General features: G+C 39.7%; 1 protein-coding gene across 4 annotated transcripts in view; it reads right to left on the bottom strand.

Moving 5' to 3' along the window:
* The window catches only part of ITGA7 (integrin subunit alpha 7), an 849,563-nt gene that overhangs the window by 130,784 nt on the left and 691,198 nt on the right, over nt 1-27,581 (bottom strand). For all 4 annotated transcript variants that reach the window (XM_044083727.1, XM_044083728.1, XM_044083729.1 and 1 more), the window contains exon 15: nt 13,071-13,251. In XM_044083727.1, the coding sequence (XP_043939662.1) occupies nt 13,071-13,251 (181 nt within the window). The remainder of the gene's footprint in view (nt 1-13,070; nt 13,252-27,581) is intronic.

The following is a 27,581-nucleotide window of genomic DNA, read 5'->3' as shown; positions in this document are numbered from 1 at the left end:
TGTCTCTAAATAATATGAAGTGAAGTTAGAAGTGTGTTATCTGAAAAGGGTTTGAAGAGTATAATATTGTAAAATGTGGCCTCAAGGACTCCAGAGTCAACCAAGTAACCACTTAGTGTCACAACAGCCAACAACCTAACATTTGATAAACACATATCACTCACAATTAAAAACGTTCACATCAAACTTGGTGCACTACATAGGGCAAAACCTTACCTCTCTCAAAATGCCAGACTAGCCACAGCCAGACCCCACCTCCTATCTACTCTCTTCTACTGTTCTCAAATTTTCACTAAGCTGCACATCTGATTTATATCTTCTTGATTCCTGCTATAACAAAATAGCAAAATTTGCTGCTAATATACCCAACAGAACCCATCATTGTCTTGCTCTTCAAAAACTGCACTATCTTGAATTATACTCAAGGTAACAGAGTCCCATAATTACTTTGGTGACTCCCTCTTCTCCTATAAAGTAACCAAACAGTGTAACCTAATACCCCAGAATATCCTAAAAAACAGAGATAATCATAGCTTCAAACAACTCCTAAAGGAATACCTTACTCAACAATTGCTATGCTCCTGTAATACTCCTGTACTCCTGTCTAGTTTCTCATGCCATCAATCAAATGTTTCTTTTCTGCTATCTTCTCCTTGTCTTACTTCTACCAAATGAAAATACCACAATGATTTATTTTAGTTATGTATCTAATGAGTTTCATATTATTGTCTATAGTAAGGCTTAGGAAATGTAGTGTTTTCTGTTTACATTCTCTTTTTGTAAACTGTGATTGTAAGCATCTGTTAAAGTTTTTGTATATTCTTTGTAAATCTTTGTCACATTTTTGTAATCTTTTTGTACTATTGTCATGGAGATTTTCTCCCCGGGTCTCCACTGAAAACGGGCTACTTGCCCAGCCGGACACTACCCAGTTAACAAATGTAAAATAAAATAAAATAAATAAATAAGTAAAATCCATAAAAATACCTCCTATCACCTTGAAGGAAATGCATTTAAAATGCAGAAAAAGTGATCCAGTGGCCTGAATCTTGGATATAACTTTCCTGACAAAGTATGCAATGGCCAGGCATCCTTGGGCAAAACAGCAGGTAAACGCACAGTCACATCTGGAACCTGTTTTCCCCAAGGACTGCACTGAAAGTTCTTGATTAGTGTAAAACATAGACACAAGCTGGGTTAAACAAAAGGAAGACAAGTCCACCGCCCATGTGTTACACATGGCTAGTAACACTAAAATAAATGCGTGCTCCACTGAAATTATAAGGAAGAAAGTCTTAACTGAGCCAGAAATAGCCATAGGCGAACTGCTTGAATTTATATGACTATTAAAGATGTCCAAAATATAAGCAAATAAAACCCAGTGATGCAAGTAAACAGAAGTGAATAAAACGGAATGAAAATGAGAAATGAGCAGTGAAAAGAAAAAAAAAACAAAAGGAAAGACTCAGGAATATAAGAAAAATATATGACTGCAATACACAGTAAAACATTTCATGAACTAAGTACAGATACCATATTATTCAGTATCCTGACAGGGAACAATGTTCAGCCTTAGTAGCAAGTGCAACATTCAAGAAGTGCAGACGTTCTGTAACAGTATGCAAATGCCCAAGTATATATGAAAGACCAGAATATAAAAATATTGATTTGAAAAAAGATGAGTTGAAGCAGGAAGAGATATAAAGAAGATGGTTTATGGTAATGGTAAAAAAGCAGTTGGTGGCAGTAATAAAGAAAGCAACACTAATGCCAATAACCTAAATGAGGATGATAGTGTGTATATAAAAAAAACAGAAGTAAAAATCAAGATAAAAAGACAGAAGATAAAAAATGTTCATAGTCATGGGGCTTCAGTAAATGTACTATGTAAAGTAGATTATAATAAACTGTGGAAACAACCAGCACTAAAGAACTGAATATCAGAATTTATCCATGCAACTTAACAAATAAAAGGTTAATTCATAACAGATGTAAAGTGAAGAAAAACATTGTCATGGCTTCATTTAATGTCTTGCAAGAAGAAAGCAGCTTTCTGAGCTAGCTGACAGCAAACTCCTTGGGTATAGTAAAGACATGAAACATGACGGTGTGAAGGTACAAAGACTAGATAAATGGTTGATTGAATCTTAAAAGATTATTTGGTGGTTTTGGAAAAGTAAAGAATTGCCAGGTGAAGCTACATATAGACCCCAAAATAACTCCAGCAGCACCGTGTTAGTGAAGTGTCCTTTTTTTTGTCCCTTAATAGAACTTTTTGAAGAGTTAGAGGATCTGCAGAAGCTGGACATTATTAAAAAGAATAACAGGTGTTGCTTCATGGGTACATTTTCATTGTAGTATCAGCAAAACAAAAATGTTCAGGGAAAGTTAGTTGGAATAACTCAGAAGGAGAAGCACAGTGTTGAACAGTGGCATTGGAGTATTCTTCCATTTGTGGTTACAGTTACACAGTAAGATAAAAGTTCTCTTGTTTATCCCAGACATTGGCAAGCCATGGGGGAGGAGGCATCCAGATGTTATAATGAAAAAATAAAGTATATAAAAAAACAAATGCGGATATCTCAGTGGTACTTTCTTTTCTTCATTACGGCACCTAGATTTAACAGATATTAATAGCTTGGTAATGTCCTAAAAGAAAATCCAATTTACCACTTGGTATGTTGAAATTAATTTTAAGAACTTTTAGGAAAATTAGTAGTCTATGCTGACTTACTGACTTAAGAAGACGCCCCCAGCAGATATGTTTAAAAAAACAGGTAATTTTTGTCCTTAAGATGAATAAGTGTAGAGTTATGCATGAGTTAAGTTTTAGACATGCCTAGTAAATTTGGCTTAAAGTAGTAACTCACGCATCAAGAAGGTGTAGATTCATCCATCCATCTATCCACATCTCCCTTTTCCTCATTTTTGCAAACAAGTTTGGTGTGTTACATCAACAGTGACCGTTATCTGTCCAGAGCCAATGTTCACACTGTTAGGTGGCTTGTAGATTATTTATTTATTTATTTATTTATTTATTCTGCAAAGGAGTGGTACATTTGAACTACTTTTTGGGTAGGAACAGAAGCCTACAGGTGAGAGACAGAGAAATAAGGATAGTCATTTATTTGAATTATGACCTGCCCTACATCATCAGGGCTAGGGCTGGCTTCAGTATCCTGTGATATAATAACTCTAACCACAGCTGAATACCCCAGTAGTGGTTTTACACAGAATTCTCTTCAAGGAACAACCCAAGTTAAGTGTCACCCATAAATAGTTCAGTCTATTACTAGCAAATGGTAGTGTATATGGAGATGGTTCCGCTAACAGGGACATGTTCTTTGTTGAATATGCAATGACCTAGCCTGCCACAAACTGATGACTATTTAAATGTGCTTCTAAAGTTTCTGCATTATGAAATATTTAATACCTTCTAATATATAAAACATATGCAACATAGATGAGGCAAAATTAATGCAAACATTTTTATGCAATTAATATGTCAGCATGCATAACCAAGTAGCTCCTGGAGATCCAAATCATTGTTATTCACTTTATTGCTAGCTGCAGATCTCCATCAACATCCTGAAAAGATCATGGAAATTATCTTAACATCATTAGTGAGGTAAATACCATTTAATTTTCCAAAGCAAAAAGTGGCATACTTAAAACTCTAAAAATGAACATGCTCTACATTTTTTAGACTTTATTGATGTCAATGCACTGCAGCAAATTGTAAAAATACCTAGTTGATGCTCTAATATATTTGACCTGTTTTTACCAGCCAAGCTTTTTACCAACCCACCATGCATTTCCTCATCCCTGGTTAAAACTTACCATAAGCCACTCATCTTCTCTGTCAGGCCTAGTGGTTCCACCCCCACCACCAAATCAGACTGTTTACGGGGACCTCACCAGGGCAATGTTATTTTACCTTGTAGAAGATCTATGCAAAATTTCCAACAATATCCTGCAAATTGACCTAGCTGGGAAGGCTGTGACATTTTCTTCCAACTTTTATCAGCACCTAAACAGTTGCATACAAAAGGCACCTCTCTGCCCTAAACTTAATAACAAATTCTGAAATAAATCTCTCTGGTATAACTTCTATACCAATAAAGTGTATAATAAAAGAAGGAAATGATAAAAAGTTCTAAGAAATCTGTTCCCTTATGTCAAAACCGCAAAGCAACATGCCGGTAAGGAACTTGAGTACTAGTGACAATGCAAAGCACAGTAGAAGGTTAAGATGTCCTTAAATTCACTGTTGTAGTAGTCTTAATGATATGAGATTCCCTGCTGTGGAAACCTGACATCCAGCCAGTCTTCCAAACACTTCTGAATTTAAAAGGTATGCTGAACGTCACTGTACACTCTCTGCGTAATGTAGGGCATAAAGGTGACATTCAGGCTTACGAAAAACAGAACTTCTTTGCTGTCAGTCTGCACTTATCTTTTACAGCATCAGTCTGTTTACCCACATCTGTCTTTTGCCAGTTAAATGCATTTTTTGTTCTCCAGTGACTTCCTACACCTGTTTGCTGTTTTTGCAAGACAAGTGGCCTGTTAGGAATTTTGTTTTTTCTCATTTGTTTGTGTTCCTTGAGGTTAATGTCATCCAGGAAGGGTAAATGCCAGTGTAGGAGACAGATTCCCAATAGAGACTACCATGATAAGTGCCTTTTTTGCTTAGGTGCTTCTCATGACCATATGTCTTGTTCTATTTGTCAGGCGTTTATTCCAAAAAGCCTCGCAGTACACTTTCTTCATTTCCTTGTATCTTGAGAACCCGTGTCTTAAGCTACTTGCTAAAGATACAATGGAAGGAATCTCCCACTCTGAGAGTCAACCGTTAGGGAAGAAGATAAGAAAGGTATGACTTGAATCTTCTACTGTCCAGCCTCTGCCAGATGTTTCTCCTGAGGTCATTACAAACCTGGAGGCTCACCTAGTTGTGCTGTCGGATTTCTCTGCCATGACCATGTTGGAGGCAGGTGAGGATCCGGCTAGCAACACATCTGAAGAGGCTTTTGCAGGCATCCATTTCAGATGTTCAGAAGGAACCATGGTTGATTTTTTTTCTGAGGGGTCTTGGGAAGTTCCTCAGTGTTTAGTTGGGGAAAAAGTTCTTGCTATGGTTCTTGACTGTCATCCTGGATCTAAGCCTTCACAGGATATTCCCTTAAAAAAAAAATTAAACATGTTTCTTCTGCTTCTAGGGATCCACAAAGTGAGTGGCAGGCTTTTACTCAGGGGTTATTTTCTGCCTTACTGTCCTTAAGGCCTCCTCATGGGGTTTCAATTCCTGCTTCTCCTTGGTCCTCTACTCCTTTTAAAAGGCTTAGAGACCAGGATTCTTATGAGGATGAGTCTGATTCTGCTGATGAATCTCTACTTATTCTACTCAAAGTCCTTCTCCTTTGGACTACGGGTCAGAAGAGGAGGAACCTATTATTCTTGATGTTCCTTTGGAGGACATTTCCTTTTGGGACACAGTCTCTAAGATGATGGATTTTTTTAAGTGGGATTGTACCCAGGTCTCTGATATCAGTAAGAGGTACTATGAGTTATTGCAGTTGGACTCTTCTAAATCTGCGGCTATTCCTCCTGTGTTGGCTGTTTTACTGGATGCTTTTGGCAATGCCTGTCAATTGCCTGATTCTCTTCCCCAAAGCCTGATTGTTCTTTTTTATATAAATGTCCTGCTGCTGACCCCTCAGTAGTGTCCATAGTCTCTGATAAGCCATCTCAATTGCTTCCTTCATCCACGTTATTGCCTTCTGACAAGGACAGCAAAACTATGAACAGGCTGGGCGAAAAGGTTTACACTTTTGCTACCCTAGCTTTTAGGGCTATTAATTATCCGACACATATGTCTATGTATGTGTTGGCACTTCTTTCTCAGGCCTATCAATTTATTTCTGATTTTTCAGATTATGAGGGTAAAACTTCACTTCTTTCCTTGCTAGGGATTTCCTCTCAAGTCATTCGGCATTCTATTAAATGTAGTTATGATATGGTGGATGCCTCTTCTAAGGATGCTGTTTTTGGTTCAGTAATGAGGAGGTATTCTCGGTTTAGGCTTCAACCTCTACCTGATGATCTTCTTCTTCTTTCGGCTTTTTCCCGGTTAGGGGTCGCCACAGCGGATCACCTTGTCCGCACATTGAATGGCAGTAGAGTTTTACGGTGTCGAGTTGCCAGCCCGGCGCCCAACCTTCCACAGAAGGCACACTCACATGCACACCTAGGGCCAATTTAGAGTGTCCAATCCACCTACAGCATGTCTTTGGGATGTGGGAGGAAACCGGAGCACCCGGAGGAAACCCACGCGACCACAGGGAGGACATGCAGACTCCGCACAGAAGGCACCCCAGCCGAGGATCGAACCAGAGAACCTCTTGCTGTGAGGCAGCAATGCTAACCACTGCACCACCGTGGCCGCCCCATCAACCTCTACCTGATGATATTAAAGCTAAATTGATGGATGCTCCTCTGGATTCTAAACTTTTGTTTTGGGAAGCTCTGCTGGTTTGTTTAAGTCCCGTCAGGATAAAGGTAAGGCCTTAGGGGAACTACTTAAATGTGTTTGTTTCTCCTGTGCCTAAATTTCAGAGAAACTACCCCACTAAGCCTGCCTTTGTTTGTAGGCAGTTCCATCCTTCTACTAAAGGTAAGAAGAGTAGCAAACAGACTCCTCCTGATAAAGCTACTCCATTTTTGGGGACTCCAGAGCCTTCCTTTGTGGACAACCCAGGTGCTATGTGACTATCTGCCCCTCCAAGCCACATTTCTCTCTTTGCCTTTCTCTTTCTTTTCTAGTTTGGCTAAAGATCACTCAGGATTCCTGGGTTCTCTCAATCATTTGTCAAGGGTACTTCATGGTATGGAAATCCTGTCCTCCTTTTATGGGCATTCCTCAGCCTCCTTGGGAACAACTTCCCTTTTCACCAGAGGTTCTTCAAGATGTCTTGTGTCAGAGTACAATTCAAGAGGTGCCTGTGTCCCAAAGGGGAAAGGGTTCTACTCCTGACTATTTCTAGTGCCCAGAAAAGAGGGCACTTGGAGACCTATTCTAGACCTGCCTCATCTAAACACTTTTCAAAAGATACCTTCCTTTCGGATGTTGTCCCTTCAGATTCTGTTTACTCTATTGCTCCCTCAGGCCTATATGGTATCTCTGGATCTCAAGAATGCTTACTCCCATATTCCAATCCATCCCCTTTTCAAGATGTTTTTGCATTTCTCTGTTGCTTACTGGCATTTTCAGTTCTCTGCTTTGCACTTTGGCCTTTCTACTGCCCCAGCGGTGTTCACCAAATGCCTTGCTCCTGTGATTGCCTTTTGCACACTTTAAGGGATCCAAATATTTCCTTACTTAGATGACTGTTGATTCAGGTGTCTTTTCCAGAGACCCTTTTGCAAAATCTTCATTTTGCTGTATCCCTTCTTCAGAGCCTGGGGATCACTATAAATTTCAAAAAGTCTTCTCTGACTCCTTCTCAGGATCATGTTTTTCTGGGTTGCAGTATTCAGACAGCACCAATACTTGCTACCCTACCCCCTCCAAAGACCTTAACTCCCATTTCTTTCTTTCATACTGTTCTTCCTCTGGCTTCCAGGAAGTTTCTAAGAGTTCTGGGTTTCATGGGATCCACCGTTCCAATGCTCTATCTGGCCAAACTTCACATGAGAAAGATTCAGTGGTTTCTGAAGTCAAAGTGGCTCCAACACGCACATCCTCTAGACTTTGTGGCTCCTCTTCTTCCTTGCCTTAGGCAGGAACTTCTCTGGGGGATTCAGCAGTTTTCTCCAAATCCATGGATCCTTTTTCATCCCCCTTTTCCCTCTCAAGAATTGTTCACGGACACCTCAGACATGGGATAGGGGGGTGATGTTTGGCTCCCTAAAGGTACAGGTGGTGTGGTTGCCTCATCAGCAGAAGGAGCACATTAATGTGCAATAGATGAGAACCCTTCTGCTGGCTCTTCAGGTCTTTCAATCTCTCTTTTCTCCATGGTCTCTTAAGGTATTCACAGACAATACCACAATGATGTGGTATATCAACAAGCAGGGCGGAACAAGACCTTATCTTCTTTGTCGGTTGGCACTTCTGGTATGGGATCTTACTGACAAGTGTTAAGTGACTGTTCAAGCAGCTTATATCCCTTCCGGTCAGAACACAGTGGCAGACCCTCTGAGCAGGTCCGTAACTCAGTCCCATGAATGGATGCTTCACAGGGATGTGTTTCTGGACATTATCCACCAGTGGGGTACTCCTCAAGTGGATTTTTTGCCTCCCCTCTGAACAGACAACTTCCTCTGTTTTGTTCCAGAGTCCCAGGTCCTCTGATATGGAAGGTGGATGCTCTCTCATTCTCTTAGAAGAGGATGTTTCATTATCCATTCCCTCCCCTTCCTTTCATTCTGAAAGTCCTGTTCAAAATCCAACAGGATGCTCCCAAAATCTTGTTGGTGACTCCCTTTTGGCCATGACAACACTGGTTCCCTCTTCTTCTGCATCTAGCCAGAGGCAATCATCACAAGTTACCTCACAGGGTGTATCTCTTCACACAAGACAAGGGATCACATATCCATCCCCATCTGTCCATGCTTCACCTAACACTGTGGCTGATATGATTTTGATTTCTTTTAGACACCTTTTTTCTGAAGACATACTGCAAGTCCTGCAGGAGGCCAGGAAACCTACAGCTAGGAAATCTTACTTATCCAAATGGAAGATGTTTTCTTTTTGGTGTCTCTCTTGTAACCTGGATGCACTTACTGTGGATGCTCCTTTGGTTCTCTCTTATTTGAGTGAGTTGCTCAATGCTGGTTTGCCATATTCTTTTATTGAGGCCCACCTTTCAGCTATCTCTGCTTGTCTGCCTTTTTCTCCTTCTTTAGCTGCTAGATTTGAGGTGAGACAATTTCTTAAAGGTGTCCTTAAAATTAGACCTCCCAGAAAGCCTGTTCCTCCTCCCTGGGATCTTAATTTTGTCTTGGAGAAGTTGACTCAGGCTCCTTTTGAGCCTACTGCTTCAGCTTCCTTGCAGCATTGTTCCCGGAAGACTGTTCTTGATAGCGCTTACTTCTGCCAGACAGGGGTCTGAGTTGCAGGGCCTTATAACTTGTCCTTCTTTTTTGATTTTACATGAGGACAGAGTGTCCTTCTTTTATGCCAAAGGTGGTTAATGAGCTATCACTTAGTCTATTAATCTGCCTACTTTTTTCTCTCTCCACAAACTGACAGTGAGAGGGTGCTGCATACTTTGGACATGCATAGGCAACTTAGAATTTATTTGGATATGACCATAGCTATCAGAAAATCTGATCAGTTATTTGTTTCTTTTCATCCTAGATCTTTTGGACTTGCTGTATCCAAGAAAACTATTTCTTCTTGAATTTCTAAGGCTATTTCCTTTTGTTACACTTTTCACGGCAAGACCCTTCCTTTTTCAACTAAGGCTCATTCTATTAGAGCTGTGGCTTCTTCTGGTGCTTTTTTCCAAGGCTTGGATATTGATTATATTCTTGAAGTAGCTACCTGAACTTCTGTGCATACCTTTTCCAAGCACTACAAGTTGGATGGTATTTCTAGAGCTAGGGCTGGTTTTGATAGTTCAGTTCTTCATGTTTTTTATGGGACTCTTCTGCCCTTTCCTCCTCTCAAGTTTCCTCCTGAGCTTTGACACTCTCCCATATTGTTAAAAATACTGCAGCAGTGAAGGCAAGGACATCTACCATTATGGTAAGATTTTACACAACTGTACTGTCTCAACAGATACCAAAGGAAATTACAAATCTGTCTTCAGTTATGTTAGGCAATTAAGAAATAATGTTCAAGAATGCACCTAACTCATCAATAATAATATCACATAATATAATCAGAAGGAAATAGTCAGTATATAAGCAGACAAATTCAGTGCTAACTTTATCCCATCTACCTGAATTATTACCTGCTGTATCCCTGAAAATTTCATTCCCATACAATCCCCTTAGAGCAAGTCTTCAAATCTATGTCAAAGACTTAAAATAATACTTCCATGGAACCTCAGCCTACATCAGGTTTGTGCTAGATGCCAGGAGAACACCCGGTGTGACACCCACACATAAAGGTAGTCCTTCTACATATCCAGGCAATTATATGCCCATCAACCTCACCAGCCTTGTATGCAAAGCCTTGGGATAAATCATAGCAGGACTCATTTCTGCAGACACTGGCAATTTAACTGATGTAGACCCAAATCAAATCGGTTTAGTGAAGTGTAGGTCCTGTCTCTGAAAAGTTTACAGATGCTGTATGCAGTTGTCACTCAGCGCACACTGCTTTTATTGAGCTGAGCTGATCAAGGCTTTGGACGCTGTCCTCCATGCTGGTATTGTTAAATAATAAACAAATTTAATGTAAACCTCTATATTATCTGATGGATTGCAAATTAGCTGTATGACAGACCCAGACTGTGAAAGTTGCTGGTACCCTCTCTGAATGTAAAATTGTAATTAGTGGGGTACCGCAGGGATCAGTGCTTGAAACTGTTGTGTTTGGCATCTGTTTTGCAGATGTTCACCCCAATATCCTAGAAGTGTGGTTGACCATGTTTGATGACCACCAAAAAGCTGGTCAATGTTATCCGCTCATTCACTGATACTAAATAACTCCAGCAAGGGCTTGAATACAGAATATACATGTTAAATTCTAACAAGTGCAGCTTAGTAGCATTTGGCAAAAAAAAAATTCTACCTCATATATTATGAATGATACTCCTGTTCAGAATGACATGATTGTACTTATGTGAAAAATTCTCTCTCATTCAGTCATCATCTCCCCACTGTAGTCAGTAAATCCTTTGATCTGGCTCAGTTAATTTCTAAGGGAACATCTTTAAGATCCAAAGAAGTCATTTTGACACTGTATTCTTCCCTTATCAGACCCATCATGGAATACCATGTCCCATTTGGGTATTGATAAATTGAAGCATATTGCTCAACTAAAAAGGTTCAAAACATACCTTACCAAAAAAAAAATGAAAGTCCTTAAATCCTTCCATTATCCCTATAGATTAAGCACAACTATCCAATACTCAGTAACTTATGGGCTGCTCCAAGGTAACCTGTGTGTTGCTTTTGCCATGAAAGACCCACTCCTATTTGGCATCCTTTTTCTTTGTTAACCAGTAGTTGTACAAACACCTGCACTAGGAACTTAAATCTAGACCAGAAATAAACAATACTCACTAGAAAGAAAGGTTCCTAACTTAATGTATTGCCAGCTTATGGAAGAAGTTGCCACTATAGCTCAAAGAAAGTACCAGTATGAATATCTTTAAGGCTAGTCATGATGATTGAATCACAGACACAAATCTACAGATGGATTGTCATGTACAGCTCTGCTTGATTTGGGAGGTGGGCACTATTAAATGCTTGAAATGAGAGGCACAAACTTTTAAGTGTGTCTACTTGAAAGTGTGTATGCTAGGCATCTTCTGGTCCTTGTAATTGCTTACCTAGTATTGTTATTGTGTTCTTATGTTTCTAATAGGCTGCCCTGAAAAAAACAAAACAAAAATAGAATACTTTCTCAGCATCCTGGTAATAGTTTCATAGGTGTGTATTAGGCTAATGCCCACTAGGGCCTTTTTTAACCCTAGCCATGCATCCCAAATCTCTGTCAAGTTCTGGTACCCTTAGTAGTGTAAGCAAGGGCTTGGGAGATGAAAACTTTGCAAGGAGGGGCCTGGGAGAGGAACTATTTAGAGGCTGCCTGTGTCCAGTAGATACATAGGTACCAAACCAGGGATGAACTTTTAGATCACTATCCAGTTGTCCAAGTTACACTTGAATTGGGTTGGGGAGGAATTCTGCTTCACATGGATGGGCAGCCTGTTCCAGAGATGGGGTAGTTTCTGGGATACCTACCTGTCTCTCCAGCAGGCACTATTTATATCACAGGCAAGAACAGGTAATTCTGGTGCTGTCTGTTTTGCTAATATGCAGGAGGGCCATCAGATTGGGGTCTGAAAATGCCTGGTATGCCAGTCAGAGATCTCCCCTTAGCCTGTAGGAGAAAGAATAAAAGGACATGGTTTTGAGGTGGTCTCCACAGGGCATTTTATTTATGCGCTGTGTTTTTCAGTGTGGAACACCTGTGAATGCTCCAGCTGTTGGATGTGCCTTGTTAGGTACATACCGAAGGGGACATTGTGTTCAGTGATAGGTCTGATGAGTGCCAAATACAGTGGAACAATGACCTCCTTGGACCTAGATGTCATACCTTTGTTTATAAGTTGCACAATGTAGAATGATACCCTTAATACTGTAATCATGTGATTGTCAAAGGCTATATTACTCCCTATGTGTGTGTCCAAGTCTCTGACTATTGGGTCCACTCTTAGGGGGTGTGTTGTCAATATGGTAGTTACCAGGGGTGGCTGACTTCCCAAAGGATAGTATTATGCATTTTTTAGCATAAAATCTACCTCATTCCCTAAAATACTACAAACACCTTAATAAGGTATAGTCTGAGCTGGTTGGCATCTACAACTTATCCTGCTGATTAAATGTTGTGACTAGTAAACTGCAATTTTGGCCCCACATTGAGCATACAAATGAGAAGTGCAACTTTGGGTTTTGAATGTTTTACATTTATTCCATGTTGAAAGTTCTATAACATTGTTGCAGTTTAATGGACTGGCCTGGGGTGCACATCCCAAAATAAAACATGTTTTTTTTTTTTGCATGGTCCTTTGGTATTCTTAGATGTAGGGTATTGGAATGTTGTGTACTACTACTTAAAGACAACATAATGCCAACAGTTTAAAAGATCATGATGTCTCTTATATAACTCACATACAACTTGGAAGGCTGATCTTAAGATCCTGAGGCATTATCAACATGCAAGTACTGGAGGTAGACAGAATTATTGAGCTAGCATTTTGGAGGAAACAAAACCAAACTAAACAAACATGCATCATAAACTACAGCTTTCAAGCATATCCAAACATAATTTGCTGGCAGACTTGCTACTTTGTGGAAATAGAGTCACACTTTCTTGTTCTCTACCTCACCTCACATCGAAAGCCAGAATAGGACAATGTATCTGGAAAACTAGCAATCAGCTGAGCCTCATAAGCATCATCACCATCTTTGTGGGTGTGCTTCTGGTCAGATGGATGATTAGTGATCGTCACTTCCAAAGCAATGTTCTTCTGGTCACTCAAGTTGAAAACTGGCCTCTTCTGTGAATCCCTGAAATTGCAAACATCAATAATTTTTACTTTTGTGTCAGACTGGCCATTACATTTATGGAACTTTAAGTCAAGCAATCTAATAACAGACACGTCGTACTTGAAATAGGCAGCATAATAAGGAAACTAGTAAATGTAGGAACAACTATAATATGTAACATAAATGATAAAAACAAGTCATAAAGAACGTTGCAAAAATTGAATGACATTCAAAATATAGTATTTTTCAGAATTTTCAGATTAAGTAACCAAATTTTCATTCATTGCATAATTAAGTCATTGTATAATTACTTACTTTTCCAGTGTGATCTATAATTTCACACTTATGACTACTCACTTCTATATGTGTTTTGAAAGTAGGTGAAACAGACCTGTTTTACTGATGTGTACTATGACGGTAAGCGTTTGAGATGTTGGGACTCAGTAGAGTAAGTCCTGAAACAAGGAGACCGAATGACCAAAAATAGAACTTGCATATTCCAAGCCTGAGCTGGCCATTTCCCAGGATATTCCCTTTTTTCTGTATGTTGATCTTGGAGTTGGTATATATAAGTTTGGGGGGGTGGAGTTTGTCCCCACATTGGGGGTGCAGGGGGGCTTGACCCCCCCCTAAAAAAAAAGTTTAAAGGAAAAGAGCAATGTTTGAGATTTGCTCTACTCCTGGATTTCTTGCATTTCTGATCTTTTTTTGGTCTGTCAGCACTAGGCATTATGAGTGGCCATTATGACAGGAGTCCATCCTCTTAGGAAACTACTTGACAAGAACCAGTTCATCATCTACCTCTCTTTGAAAAGATAGAGTTCAAACTGTTTCCTTTCCTCTGTGACTTTGTGATTTTGGACTTAAGTCGCTGGGAATGTGCTTCCCCTGTGTGTTGAGGGGTGTAAGAGTTTATTTACATGCATATATTCTTTAGAAACAGATTTTCTTAATGCATTGAAGATTGCGATTATTGGGGAGCTGGTCTCCTTGATGAAGTCTACAGAGAAAGATTTTGCTGAAATTGATAAATTATAAGGCAAACTGATGGCTGGTTCTCAGTGAGCTAGTTTGCAATAAGACTGCCACTGAAATTGACTAAACCATTGAATAGCGGCTTTTAACAGGAAAACCTCCTTCAGTTTTTATCTACCAGGTAGGTGAGCTTATACAAAACTCTTTCCCAACTTGACTCAGGCAAAAATAACAAAACAACAAAGACATATAATGATGAATGTGGATAAATTAAACATAACAGGGACAAATAAACAACTGTTTACATTTGGCATGAACGACCAAAATAAATAGAAATATCAGCACCATGATAAGGAATATATATAAATCAGTGGTATTTATGTGCACATGTAAAAATATATATATATATATAACTACTTCAGATGCACCTACAAAAAAGTTTCAAACAGTAGTTTAACATCATATCTAAAGAACTCAATGTGAAACCCAAAACTGGACTTTCATAGCAGAAAAATATATACTTTTTAGAAATAAAAACAGAAAGAGAGACATAATCTGAAAAATGAGAGTGGGGTGGGGGAGTTAAGAAAACAGTAAGTATTACTGTGGTTACAGTCTGTGGAAGGTTATAGCTGCCATGAGTGCAGCCTTGACTGAAAAGTGTAATTAGTGCTGTGCAACAAGACAGGTGGGAAGGATGGAAGCTAAATTTCTTGTCTTTCTTTTTCATTTTCATTATTGGATCAAATATATAGTGAAAATCAAAGAAAGAGATTGACTTGTCACAAGTCACAAGTCGTATTACCTCATACTGTCATGCAGAAAGCAGGTATTGTACCCGGTTTGATGTGTTCAACTTCAAAGGCTGTACCAGGCTATGCAGCATCCCAGAGAGCACCTCTCCAGTTCTAGACCAAATTAAAGTTGGTTATATAAATGAAAGTACAGAGCATAAAGCAATGTGACAGATGTTGAATTGATTGCTGCAGATAGAACTCTACTCATAGATCTTGCATCCCTACTTTTGTTTCTGATTTTATAGTGGTCTCTCTGCAGGAACTAACAGCACCGAGCTCCCAGCTTACATTCCTGGATTGCCATTCTATGGAAATGCCTCCTTGATTAATGTGGCCCTAAAGGAAAACCAGGATCTAGATGTTAGACAGTTTTTGGTGTTTTGCAGAGGTGTTCAAGTGTGATCACATAGTGGCTACATAAATATCATCCAATTCGGCATTTCCAAAAAAACAGCCTATGTAGAGACAGCTGTAGCAGAATGTGTTTTAGGAATTGACTGCAAAGATTTTTCATTCTTGCAACAAAAGGTAATGCAGATGAAAAGCAAATGGAAGAAACCATGGTTTATAACTTTCTTTGCTGATTCTTGGCAGAGAAAACAAAAGGCTGGTCATCTGGTCATCCATATTATGGGCTAAGTTTTGTTCATATACTACACTAGCTTCCTGTGCACAACCATACAGTGAAATAGACTGTCTTTGATGAGGGCACTTTTCAGATTTGATTCAGTAGCAACATTAAGCATGAATAAAGTGTTTGTTCTCCAGTAAACTTTTTATTTTAGGAATATAAGATATAAAAGTTTAACACATATAGCCTTGAAATTGTAAATCCTTTTAAGTGACACAACAACAAGAAATTGTGTTTTCCAAGCCAATAATTTCAGGTTTGCTAATGATGTTGGTTCAGCAGGAGGAGCAGGAAGCTCTTCAGCAAAAAATAAATGCCCCACAGAGGCATTGACTATCTGACTCTAAGGAAAACTTTACAAATGTTTCTTCAACACTTCCATTCTGTTATTGTCCTTATCCTCTACCTTTCTCTAACCAACCACCACCTCACTCCTGTACCTATACTTTTCCTACCTCCTTGCCACTCTTGCCAGCTGTACTTTTCTCCTAACTATATCTCATTACTTTATTGCACCCACCATTTCTTCATCCATACATGTACCCCCTCTAGACACTGTCCTACCTGTCTGTCCTAATTACTACATCATTCTCACTTCCTGCACTTTATAGAATTAAATTCACTTAAAGTGCATTCACTTATTGTACCAATATATATATATATATATAAAAAAAAAATATATATATATATATATATATATATATATATATATATATATATATATAGTTATGTCTTTATCCCATATGTATCAAGTGAGATTTACATTCATGATTTTTTATTGTTGTTAATTCTTTGTCTATAATCACCTTGTTAATCATTATATTTATTTAACTGTCATTATCATGTAAATGTATATTGCGTTTATGGAGCTTTTCTCCCCTGGCCTCTGCTGAAAACAGGATCTATGCCCAGTTGGACTTTCCCTGCTATCAAATATTAAATAAAAAACTAAATAAATAAAAGGGGAGCCAGATACATAGAATTCTGTCCTGTGCATAAGTTTTAAATTGCAAGAAATGCACTTTAATGGATAAGTAACAAATACATGTCAAATATCTCAGAATGGAACTTCAAGGTTTGTGAGAAACAAGGACTGGAAGAGAGTATAGACAATGTTCTGCAGCCCAAAGAGAAAACTTATCCACTTCTGTGTCATTTTTTTTTGGGTAGAAGGCCTCTGAAAAAAGGATATGATGAAACTACCCAATATGAAAAGTATGCTGATCTAGCAATTAATTGAACAGGAGCATGGCGGCTGTTGGCTTGAGGGTGTGGAAGTCAAGATAAGTCATCCCTAATGGATGGATCAATTCAGTTTGAGAGGACACCGTGGAAGAAAGGGCAGGAATAAGACACATAAAATCCATATGAGTTATAAGGAGGCAATTAGAATGAATTTTGCTATAAGAAGCCTCACTTTCTGGATTAACCTCATTATCAGATGAAATGATAAAGAAAACTCTAAAGCCAGGTTTCACAATCTTATCCTAATTCTGGGCATTGGGAAGCAGATACATGAAGAAATATCTGTGACGTTGGGTATTGGCTGGAGGTACAAAAATGTTGCAAACTAGCTATCCCCATTACAAAAAAACTCTTCTGCCATATATTGACACATGAAACACTCCTTGGCATGACAGGATAGTGTTTCAGTCTGTCTACTAGGCAATGACTTCCCCCTCAATACACGTTTCTAAGAGGAAACAACCATTCTGGATAATCCTGTTCCAGACTATCATGACCTAGATGCACTGTGGGTTGGAAACATTTCCTTTCAACATGTTGATAGAAAGCAACTGGCATGTTGTTCAACTGAATGGATCAAATGCCTCAGGGAAGAAACTCTAAAAAAGGTAATAGAGGCCTAACAGAGACAGAGAAAAGCTCTAATTCAAACAAAACTGACACGCAAAGGGAACCATATCCCTTGGGCTCTCTACCTCTTGCACTGCCCCCCCCCCCCATCTGCTATATTAATGACTACAATATTATTCAAGATAAAAGGTGGTTGAAAATAGGCCATCACTCTGCATGTATCCTGCAGACCTTGGACAGTTTTACCAATGCATTCAATGGATCATTCTCTCATGACAATAAATAGTCCTTGACTCAGGAAGATCTCTTTTGGACCCTTACATGGAACTTGGCATGTGGTACCATGACAGGTGAAGCCATGATCAGATCTGGAACTTAGGAATAACATAATGGCTGTGGAATGCGGTACTATGAAACAGCAAGTGGGCAAATGAGTCAGTTCTAGAATGCTCTGGATCCTTTCTAGAAGTAACAATGCCTGATAAGTCCTGCTATCTTGGGAACTCAATACCATACTGGCTAAAGTTGGGACTTTGTCAGGTTCACTGTGATTTCCACAGAGTGGAACAAGTGAAGCAGAAACTTCCTCTGTCAGGCAAGAGGTCAGTATTAGGAGCCACTTACTGACTGTTAGAGAGACATATGCTCGAGTCCTGACAGAATCCTTTCTGGATCCTTCAGGGATTCCCTACACTACATGTTGCATGTCACTAATAAGATCCCTTTGGGAAAAAATGTGAGATAAGTACTTCAATGTCATCAGGGATTCTCAGGGATAAGGCTGAAGGCAAGAACGCTTGTGTCTGGCTCTTCCGCTGACTTGGCTTCTCCGTCAACAGGACGAACAGTAGGATTCATAGGAGAAATTTTCTTCTTCAGTGCTGTAACTGAGTCAGTAATATTCAGCGTTGGAGTTTCTTCCATGAAAAAAACATTCATTGGATGGTCTAAATATATGATGTGCCTTACAGGGAATGGACTACAATAATACATTACTCTACACTGTGGATGTGGTGTTCTATAGAGTATGTGTAAGTGGCAGGATCAGCCTTCTGGCCTACAAGAAAAAAATGACAAACCTCTCATAATCTTCAGTAAGGGATAAAACAGGCTCCATTTGTCCACCACTCCTGTTTTACATCAAGCCAAAATCTTCCAAAAATTTGGGTCATCAAAAACAGATGAAAAAAAAGAGCTCTGTCCTTCAGTCCTCAGTAAGGGGAATGAGGTTGGGCTCCATGTACTTGGATTTACTGGTACATTTGAAGAGTTTCTTAGAAAGGTATACTCAGTCTCAGCAAACACTAATGGCCTCTCATTTTACTGAGCACTCTCCGGCAAGGATAACTACACAATATGCCTTAGCAGAAAAATAAGGAATGTGGTGAGGACAGTACTGGCTGTGAGCACTAACATGGGATTCCAATGGGTGGGAGGACAAAGCTATCTGAAATGAAGCCTCTTACATTTCTTCTGCAAAACAGAGGAGCTGTAGTAACAGATGAAATAATTGTTACAAGGGGTGGCTGAAGTCTGACATCAGGTGCATGCTACAAGTCATGCTAGTACAACCAGCACCAGTCAGACAGATGCTGGAATAGATTAGCATCTAGACTTCATGCTATGCTGCTATAGGTGATGTTGCAAACTAGGCAATTAGTGCTTTTCAGAAGTCAACTTTAGAGTGACCGAATGAACTTGTTTGATATTTGACTGTTGGCTAATGTGTTTGTTAAGAATTTCAGTGTACCTGTAATCCTTGAAGGTATTTATGCTGGGGGCTATTAGTCATATGCTGTTCTCCTTGGTGTTACTGCATTGCTACCACTTAAGCAAAGACATCCTTATTGCTGTATTCATTGCTGTATCAACAGTGCTGTTTTCACAAAGTATGTGTGCACGGCTGTACCTTCACTTAGCTTAGTTTTCCTTCCATAAGCTACACATACCCAGGCTATGAACAGTGTATCTTGTAAACTTACACCAAACTAAGTCCAAGACCCACCTGGATAAAACAGAAAGTAAACCTGTTTATATCCCTTCTTTTGTCAACATTACAGCATTGGTACTTTCAGGCAGTCCAGACTCTGCCATATACTCACAACTTATACTTGACATGAATAATTCAGTCTGTTTGAGGTGCAAATATCTACACAACCTTGTGGTATTCCTCTCACTCAATACACTATCCAAACATAATCTGGATGAATGGATAAGTAACCGGAAATTCATTCTTGGAATAGCACCCTTGTCCCTCACGTTCAAGGACAACATGTACATTTTCTGTTCATCTCTGTGTTATTTGTATTTTAAATATGTGCTAAAACTTCATGGGGATGTATGGATAGACTTCTAAACATCCTCCTGGATCAATAGCCTAGTATGAACCTATAACCCTATAAGATGGCCTGTGAATATCACACACTAACATGTCTCATTACAATCCCACTAAACTGACTTCTAGTGAGGCTGTAAAAAAGTAACTACTGAAGCCTCCTAGGATAAAGAATACAATGTCTTTGCAGATTTATGTCACCACCATATCAGCACCATGTTCATTCACACACAGTAAATGGTCACCAGGAGGTAAACAACAAATCATCTAATACCTCAGATTCCACAAATAAAAACATTACTGTCTTAATAGTATGGAGACTATTGTCAGGCACACTGACACCATACTCACAAGACTACAAAGACAGGGTTATAGTTTGCTTGTCTTTCTCTTGCCAAGATCCATAATGTCACAAGAGATGTAAATATGATTATGGCCTAGTGTTTTTTTCATGTGTGTGTGAATCACTTGAGGTGCACAACCCTAAGGCACATGCAGAGAGACATGCTGGATCTCACCATGCATTTGTCCAATGCAGGCAAGACATGTATCCTGAGTGGAATCCTTCCTTTGCCCAGAATGATACCTTTATATAAAGGATATATGATTGGCTTCAGCAATTGGCTTAGTAGTTGATGTTATTCTAAGGGGATCTGGTATGTGTTATCATGGGATGAGATGACTAACTGCTCAGCTTGCTTTGAACCTCTTGTTCCATGGCTTCCGAATATTGGCTAAAGCCATTACTGACCCCATAGTGCCTTTTTTAGGAAAAGTCCCGCTAATGGATGTACTTATATAGCAGTTATCAGAGTAGCCATTTCCAGTCCTAAACTGGCCCATATCAAGCTGGCTCTTCTCAAAGCTGGAAGTTTTAACAAAAAAAATCTCTGATCTTTATGCTCTCCTGTACCTTGAACACACACGTTTGTGTAGTTACTGAAACTTGGTTTCAATGTAAAGACAGCACTCCCTCCATATTTGTATTTTTCACCTACCATGCAGTCAGGCATGATGGAAACTGTGGTGTTATTATATATTTGTCAGGGACCATATCACCTCGAGAAAGATTCCCAGAAACCTACAAACTGAACTCACAGCAATGTAACTTTCCTTGCACAAGACAAACAAACTTATAGCTTGTTACAGGAGATCCTCCATGGCTTTTGATGACTGCATACAATTCCTAAATGTAGTTGAGGAAAGTACAGTTATGTAAGTAAACTTACCACAACAGTAGATAGTCGAATGATAACTGCTGCAGTAGTCTTAGCTATATAAGTTATATCCTATCATGGATATAACAGCCAGCCAGCTTCCAAAGCTTCATAGTACTTTCTACATGGCCAAACTGTCAAACAGCTCTAGCTGAGCTGACTAAAAGACAAGGTTGGGTGCAAAGCCATTCAGAGCTTTCCTGTCAAAAAAGGAAGGGAGGCTGAATCCTGAAAGGACAATGCAAGGAGCAACAACAAATAAATGTCCACACCCTGGCATAAAAAGCATGCCAAAAACAAGTAGGATGGAAGGAGGAAGCAGTTACTGCAGTAATGATCATTTGAAAATCTAGTGTTATTGTAAGTTTAATTATACAACTATACTATGTTCATCATATTTATCACTGTTGCAGTAGCCTTAGCTAAGTGGGTAGATCACCCTAGTTTACTACAATTGGGAGGTGAAAGGAGAAGAGTCCAGGAAACCCTGGAGAATGGTCCTAGCAAGACTTAATCTGGACCTAGATGAAGAAATCAAACTTATAGTGCTTTGTAAATGAATGTACAGAGAACCAAGTAGCAGCTTCTAGAATACTCCTAGAATCCAATCATTTCCAAAAAGTTATAGATGAAGCCATGGGTCTGGTAGAGTGGATTTTGGCCATACCTGGAATAGTTTTGTTATGGTAAGTACAGCAAAAGGTAATAGCCTAAGACAATCATTTAAAAACAGTCTGTTTTGACACAGGTTGCTCCTTCTTTTTAACATCAAAAGAAATTAAAAATTGATCTGATGATCTGAAAGATTTAGTTCTATCAAGATAGTACCCAAGTTGTCTGTTGACATCCAAGGTATGAAGTATCCTATCTCCTCATTTTTAGGTTTAGAAAAAAAATGGAGAGATGGATAGTTTGGAGTAAAGTAAACTTGGAAACCCCATTAAACATAAAAGAAGGATTAGTTCTCAGATAAACCCTTTCCCTATGGAAAATGAAATTGGGCTGACTCACCATAAGAGCTCAGATACCCTTCTTGCAGAGGTCAGAGCAATCAATAAAACTGTTTTCAGTGTTAAGGAACTCAAGTCAGCCATGATAGCTAGCTGAAATATAGCAAGTGTTAGCTTTTCTATCACAAAATTAAGATCCCAAAGAGGGGCCGCTGGTTTTCTTGGAGGCCTCTTATGCAAATTTCAAAAACATGTTGATATAAGACTGCATTGAAAGAGGAGGATCTATGGGTAGACATGCTGAAATGGCTAATAAATGAACCCTGTTAGAGAAATAAGAGAGGACATGGAATAGTAACTCTCACAAATATTGTAAAACCAGAGAATAACTAGTCTGAATCAATAATTGTTATGTTGTTGGTACCAACTATGAACCCTTTTTCAATTGCTAATATATGATTTTCTAGTAGTAGATTTTTTCTCTCCATTAGTACCTTCTGCATGTCCTCCTTAAACAGGCACTTAAAAGGAATTAAGATCCTATCATGCAGGCAGTCAACTGAGGTTGATTGATACTGGGATGTAACAAATACCTCTGTTCTTGTGTGAGAAGAACCTGTCTGTGAGGAAGCTTGTGGTAAGAGCCCCTGATCATTTCAAAAAGAAAGGAGAACCACAGTTCTCTAGGCCAGAAGGGAGTCACCACAGTGTCTTGGGGGATTCCTTATGAATCTTCAGAGGTACCTGGATATTAGTGGAAAGAGAGAAAAAGCATACAGGACCATTCCTGTCCAATGAAAAGAAAAGGCATCTGTCCTCCAGGCCTTCTTGCATGGAGTCCTGGAATAAAATATTGCCAACTGATTGTTCAGAGAGGAGGCAAAGAGGTCTACTTGAGGAACTACCCACAGATGGATCAAATATTGAAAGACTACCTGATCTAGTTTCCTGTCGTGAGGGTCTACCCTGGTCCTGTTCAGCTTATCTGCCACATATCTGTCCTTGGTGTCCCACCAACTGCAATTTCATCCCTTCTGAAACTGTTTCCCAAGCAAATTCCGAGGTATCTATGGTGGCTGACCACTTTGGAACAGGGTAGGGAGAAGGGGAGATCGGGATTTAAGGATAACTGTTGTCTCCACCAAATGAGTTCTCTTCTGACAAACCCCAGTACTGGGATTTGAAAAGATAAAGGGTGTCGCTGCTGGGACCAAAGAGACTTCAAATACTGATGTTTCTTTTTCATGTGGAATCTTGCCAGGGGTGCCATGAGAATCATAGGTACCATGAGACCCAAAATCCTAACTATGACTGAAGTCTGAGTGAAAGCCATAGAAATAGATCTAGATTTATTTTTTTTCCTGTGGATGAAAAGCTCTTTGAACTGAAGTGTCTGGTTGACATCCCAGGAACACAATCCTGTGTGAACAAGTCAAGAAAGAATTTTGAATGTTCTTTTGTAATCCCAGCTTGTGTAATATATCTCTCACCCAAGAGAGAGATTCCTGACACTTTGAAAAAGACTCTGCAAAGATAAGCACACTTTTTCCCATTCCTGCCAATAGTTTTTCCATCCTTATTATAGGTTCATAAGGTCCTAGGTGCTTACTAGGCTAATGGCACAAGAGCCTTTACTAGCCTAGCCAATCATATCCAGGATATAATATTATATCTTAATTACTCAGATATGAGATGGGGTAGTATCAGGGTTGTGGGTCTTTGGGTGTTGGAGCCCTGAGTCATTTTATAGACCGACTCTGTCTATAAGGGACATGGGCAATACCCAAGGAGCGAATATATATGGTTCCCCATTCATTTATTTAAATTCTTTTTGAACAGAGTGAGGGAGGATTTTGTTTTACAAAGATGGGAAGTTTATTCCATAGAAAAGGTAGCCTTTGGGATATAAATCTGTCTCTCCAGCAAGTTCTCATAGAGTCACAAATAAGGTTCAGGTCCATGGAATGCATAACTTTCATCAGGGCTGCATCACAGAATGCCTTGTAGGTCAGGCATAAGTCCTCTCTCAATAAACGTTATGAGATGGAATAAAGGGATAGGTTCTTTAGTCAGTCTATATAAGACATATGCCTTGTATTTTGTATTTTTTTTAGTGAGAAACCACTGCGGCCACTCCAGTTGGTGTAAGTGCCTGGTTAGGTATATGAAGAAGAGAGTATTGTATTCAACTATGGGCTTGATGTGGGCCAAGTACAGTGGCACTATGACTTCCTTTGATCTTGATGCCATGCCTTTACTAATAAGTTGAGCCACAAAGAAAGACTTCCTCACTAGTGTAGCTACCTGGTGGTCAAAGTTTAGGTTACTATCTATTTGTGTTCCTAGGTTCCTCACCACTGGGTCTACTTTTAGGGATGTGCTAGCAATATTATAATTTGCAGGGATATCTGATTTACCGAATGGTATGATTACACATATTTTAGCATTTATCTCAGACCACGGTTTTGACCAGTCATTTGTCATTTTTAGGCCTGTTTGTAGAATGTCAGCATAGTTTGAGATTCAGTGATTGTTCCCAGTTTACAGTCATCAGCGAACTTGGTGAGCCAGAGGCCCCGAACATTCGACTTCTCTTCAGAGGAGTATATACCAAACAGGAGGGGTCCCAACAGTGAGCCCTGTGGGACACTGCTAGTAACAGGTTTCTTATCAGAGGTTGATTTACATATCTGGACAACATATATCCTGTCAATAAGTCAGCTGGCTATCCATCTGACGACATGGGGGTTTATGCCTAACTCAATAAGTTTATCTATGATCCCCAAGTGGAGGATTGTGTCGAAAGCTTTAGCCAGGTCTAAATAAGTGGTGTGTTACCATTTTACCCTCATTCCTGGCCCTGGTGACTTTCTTGAAGAAGTTCACCAGATTGCGCAGGAAGACCCCCCTTTGACAAAGCCAAATTGGGTCTGGTCCAGTTTTTGGAGATTTCCTATGTCATTATTTTTTTCTTATGTCATCACTGATCATGTCCATGATAATTCTCTTCATGGCCTTGCAGATAAGACTGGTCAAGTTTATGGGTCTGTAGATCCCTCGGTCAGTTGATGGGCCTCCCTTGTGCAGAGGGATGACTGTTGCAATCCTCCATTCTTCTGGGACAAAACCCTCTGGAGGCTGTGGTTAAAGAGGGTTTCTAGTAGCCCTGACAGATTCTGTTATAAGCTATTTAAGAAGCATCTTGGAATGTTGTCGTGACTCATGGAGGTTGTGTTTTTGGCTTTAGCGAGCACAGTAAAGAACTGCTTCCTCATAATGACTTGTTGAGAGATGGATGCAGGTATTTCTTTGGGTGTGGTAGGAAGTGATGGGGGGTGGAGTTTGAACTGGAATTGTCCACCAGCAGGTTTGCTAGAGTTTCAGGTTGTAAGCGTTGCCATTCATAATTAGCTCAGCACATTGCTGAGTGTTTCCCCTGAGGTTATGAACATAATTAAAAAAAGCCTTATGGCTATTTTTCACCTGGGAGGCTATCTTTGTCTCATATTTTGCTTTGGAAGATTTGATTAGCTCTCTAATTTATCTTTATAGACTGGTGAGTGTCTTTTTGCACTATTTTGTGTGTTTCTTCTTGGCTTTGGAGAAGATTTTTTTCCTTTTGTTGAACAGCCTATTTATGCTAGGGGTCCACGAGGGTGGTTTATATTTACCAGTAATCATGGGTTTGACTCGGACAGGTACTGCTACTGCCTCCTGTATGTAGCCATGAATGTGGTTGTATAGTGCTTTTGTGTACAGCTCAGAGATGGTCTCAGTGTCATCCAAGTTTGGGGGGGCTTGGACGTTTAATAAGGTGACACTTAGCTTGAGGTAATTGGCCTTAGCAAAGTTCTTAACAGGTTTGGAGTTTCATTGGGGTTCTAGGTTAGTTTTAATACTAAAAGAGATATTTTTTTTGTCAGATCTTATCAGGAAGGAGTTAATGCATGGGTGGGAGTAGCATTCCCCATGTTCGTGAGTACTAGGTATAAGACATTTGTACCTCTAGTTGGGGAGCTAACTAGTTGCTCCAGGGTGTTTGCATTGATGAAATTCAAAAACCTCTGAGCAAGTGAATTATGGATCATATAAGTCTTTCAGTTTATGGAGAGGTAACTATATTCACCCATTAGTATGGTGTTAGGCTGAATATTAAGAGACTTCAGTAGGTGTAGGTAGGAGGTGTGGTTTTCCAGACTCATGCTAGAGGATCTGCTAGCAAGGATAACATAGTGGGCTCACACCTATGGTTAGTTGGGCATGGAGCAGCTCAAGCGAGTCATGTTGTTGGACCACTCTAGCAGTGTACTTGTTCTTTAAGAACACTGGGACACCGCCTCCCTTTATTTTATCCTGAGCTGAGGGGGCAACATTTGGGCTCCACAGTTTCACACTCACATATCTATTGCTCAGAGGCCAATGTTTTACCACTAGACCATGAGGACACACAAGAGTAGGATAGAGTAGTATTGTGATTGACTATATGCTTAGCAGTAGTAGGATCATGTAGAGATATTGCTGCTGGGTCAGGTTTGAGGATAATGTATACAAATTTAAATGAGTGAGGAACTTTATGCATCCTATCTGCCTTTTAGGGACAGTTGGCTGACTATCAGGAAAATTGCAGGCAGTAATACACATATCCTCTAAAGCAGACACCACAGGAAGAATGGGTGTAGAATCTGGAAAAATCTTTCTATAACAAGAAATAGTATTTCATAGGTTCATAGGTAGGTATTAGGCTATCGGCCCTAGGGCCTATACAAGTCTAGTCAAAAAGGTACCCTGGCTTTCACCACCCAAGAAAATTATTTTCCTGTGCCCCTGTCGAGCAGGACACAGAGGTGATCCCCGGGGTGAATTTCCTATTTCCCATCCATTCATCAAGATTTTTCTTGAAGAGTGCTAATGAGGAGCTTTGTTTGATATAGATAGGTAGTTTGTTCAAGAGTATGGAAAGTCTCTGGGACAGGAATCTATCCCTCCAGCATGTTCTTCTGACAAGGTTTAGGTCCCTAGAGCGTGCAGCTCGGAGGGATTGGGATTTATTTAAATGGAGCATGTCCAACAGCTCTGGGTTTGACATAGCTTTGTATGTTAGGCAGAGATTGCCTCTGAGTAGGCGATATGCGACGGAGTAAAGCTGGAGTTTTTTGAGACGGTCTGCGTAGGGCATCTGTTTGAGGCCAGTAATCCTCTTTGTAAGGAATTTCTGCGGCCTTTCCAGTTGTTGTAGATGTCTTGAGAGGTACATACCAAAACAGGCATTGTACTTTATAATGGGTCTAAATGAGTAGAGGGGAACAAGGACCTCTTCCTGGATGAGAAACCTTTTGTGATGAGGTGTGCCACGTAGAAGGATTTCCTGACTACTGTGGCGATATGATTATCAAAGGAGAGACTACTGTCCACCTGTGTCCCAAGGTCTCTTTTCAAACTTTCGGTGTTAAGTAGACTACCACCTATGTGGTAGCTCAGGGGTACAGAGTTTTTACCAAAGGGGATGACAATGCACTTTTTGGCATTGAGCTTGAGGCCATGGCTTTGACACCAGGCATCTGTCTCAGAGAGGCCCTTTTGTAGGGTGCCCACATCATTAGGAGTTTCAATTATGGCTCCTAGTTTGCAGTC

Source organism: Protopterus annectens, chromosome 9.part0 (genome assembly GCF_019279795.1).
Source record: "Protopterus annectens isolate FY-2018-M chromosome 9.part0, PAN1.0, whole genome shotgun sequence".
In the NCBI taxonomy this organism is placed as follows: Eukaryota; Metazoa; Chordata; order Ceratodontiformes; family Protopteridae; genus Protopterus; species Protopterus annectens.
The sequence above is the reverse complement of the archived record's forward strand: the minus strand, read 5'-3'. Positions and strand labels throughout refer to the sequence as shown.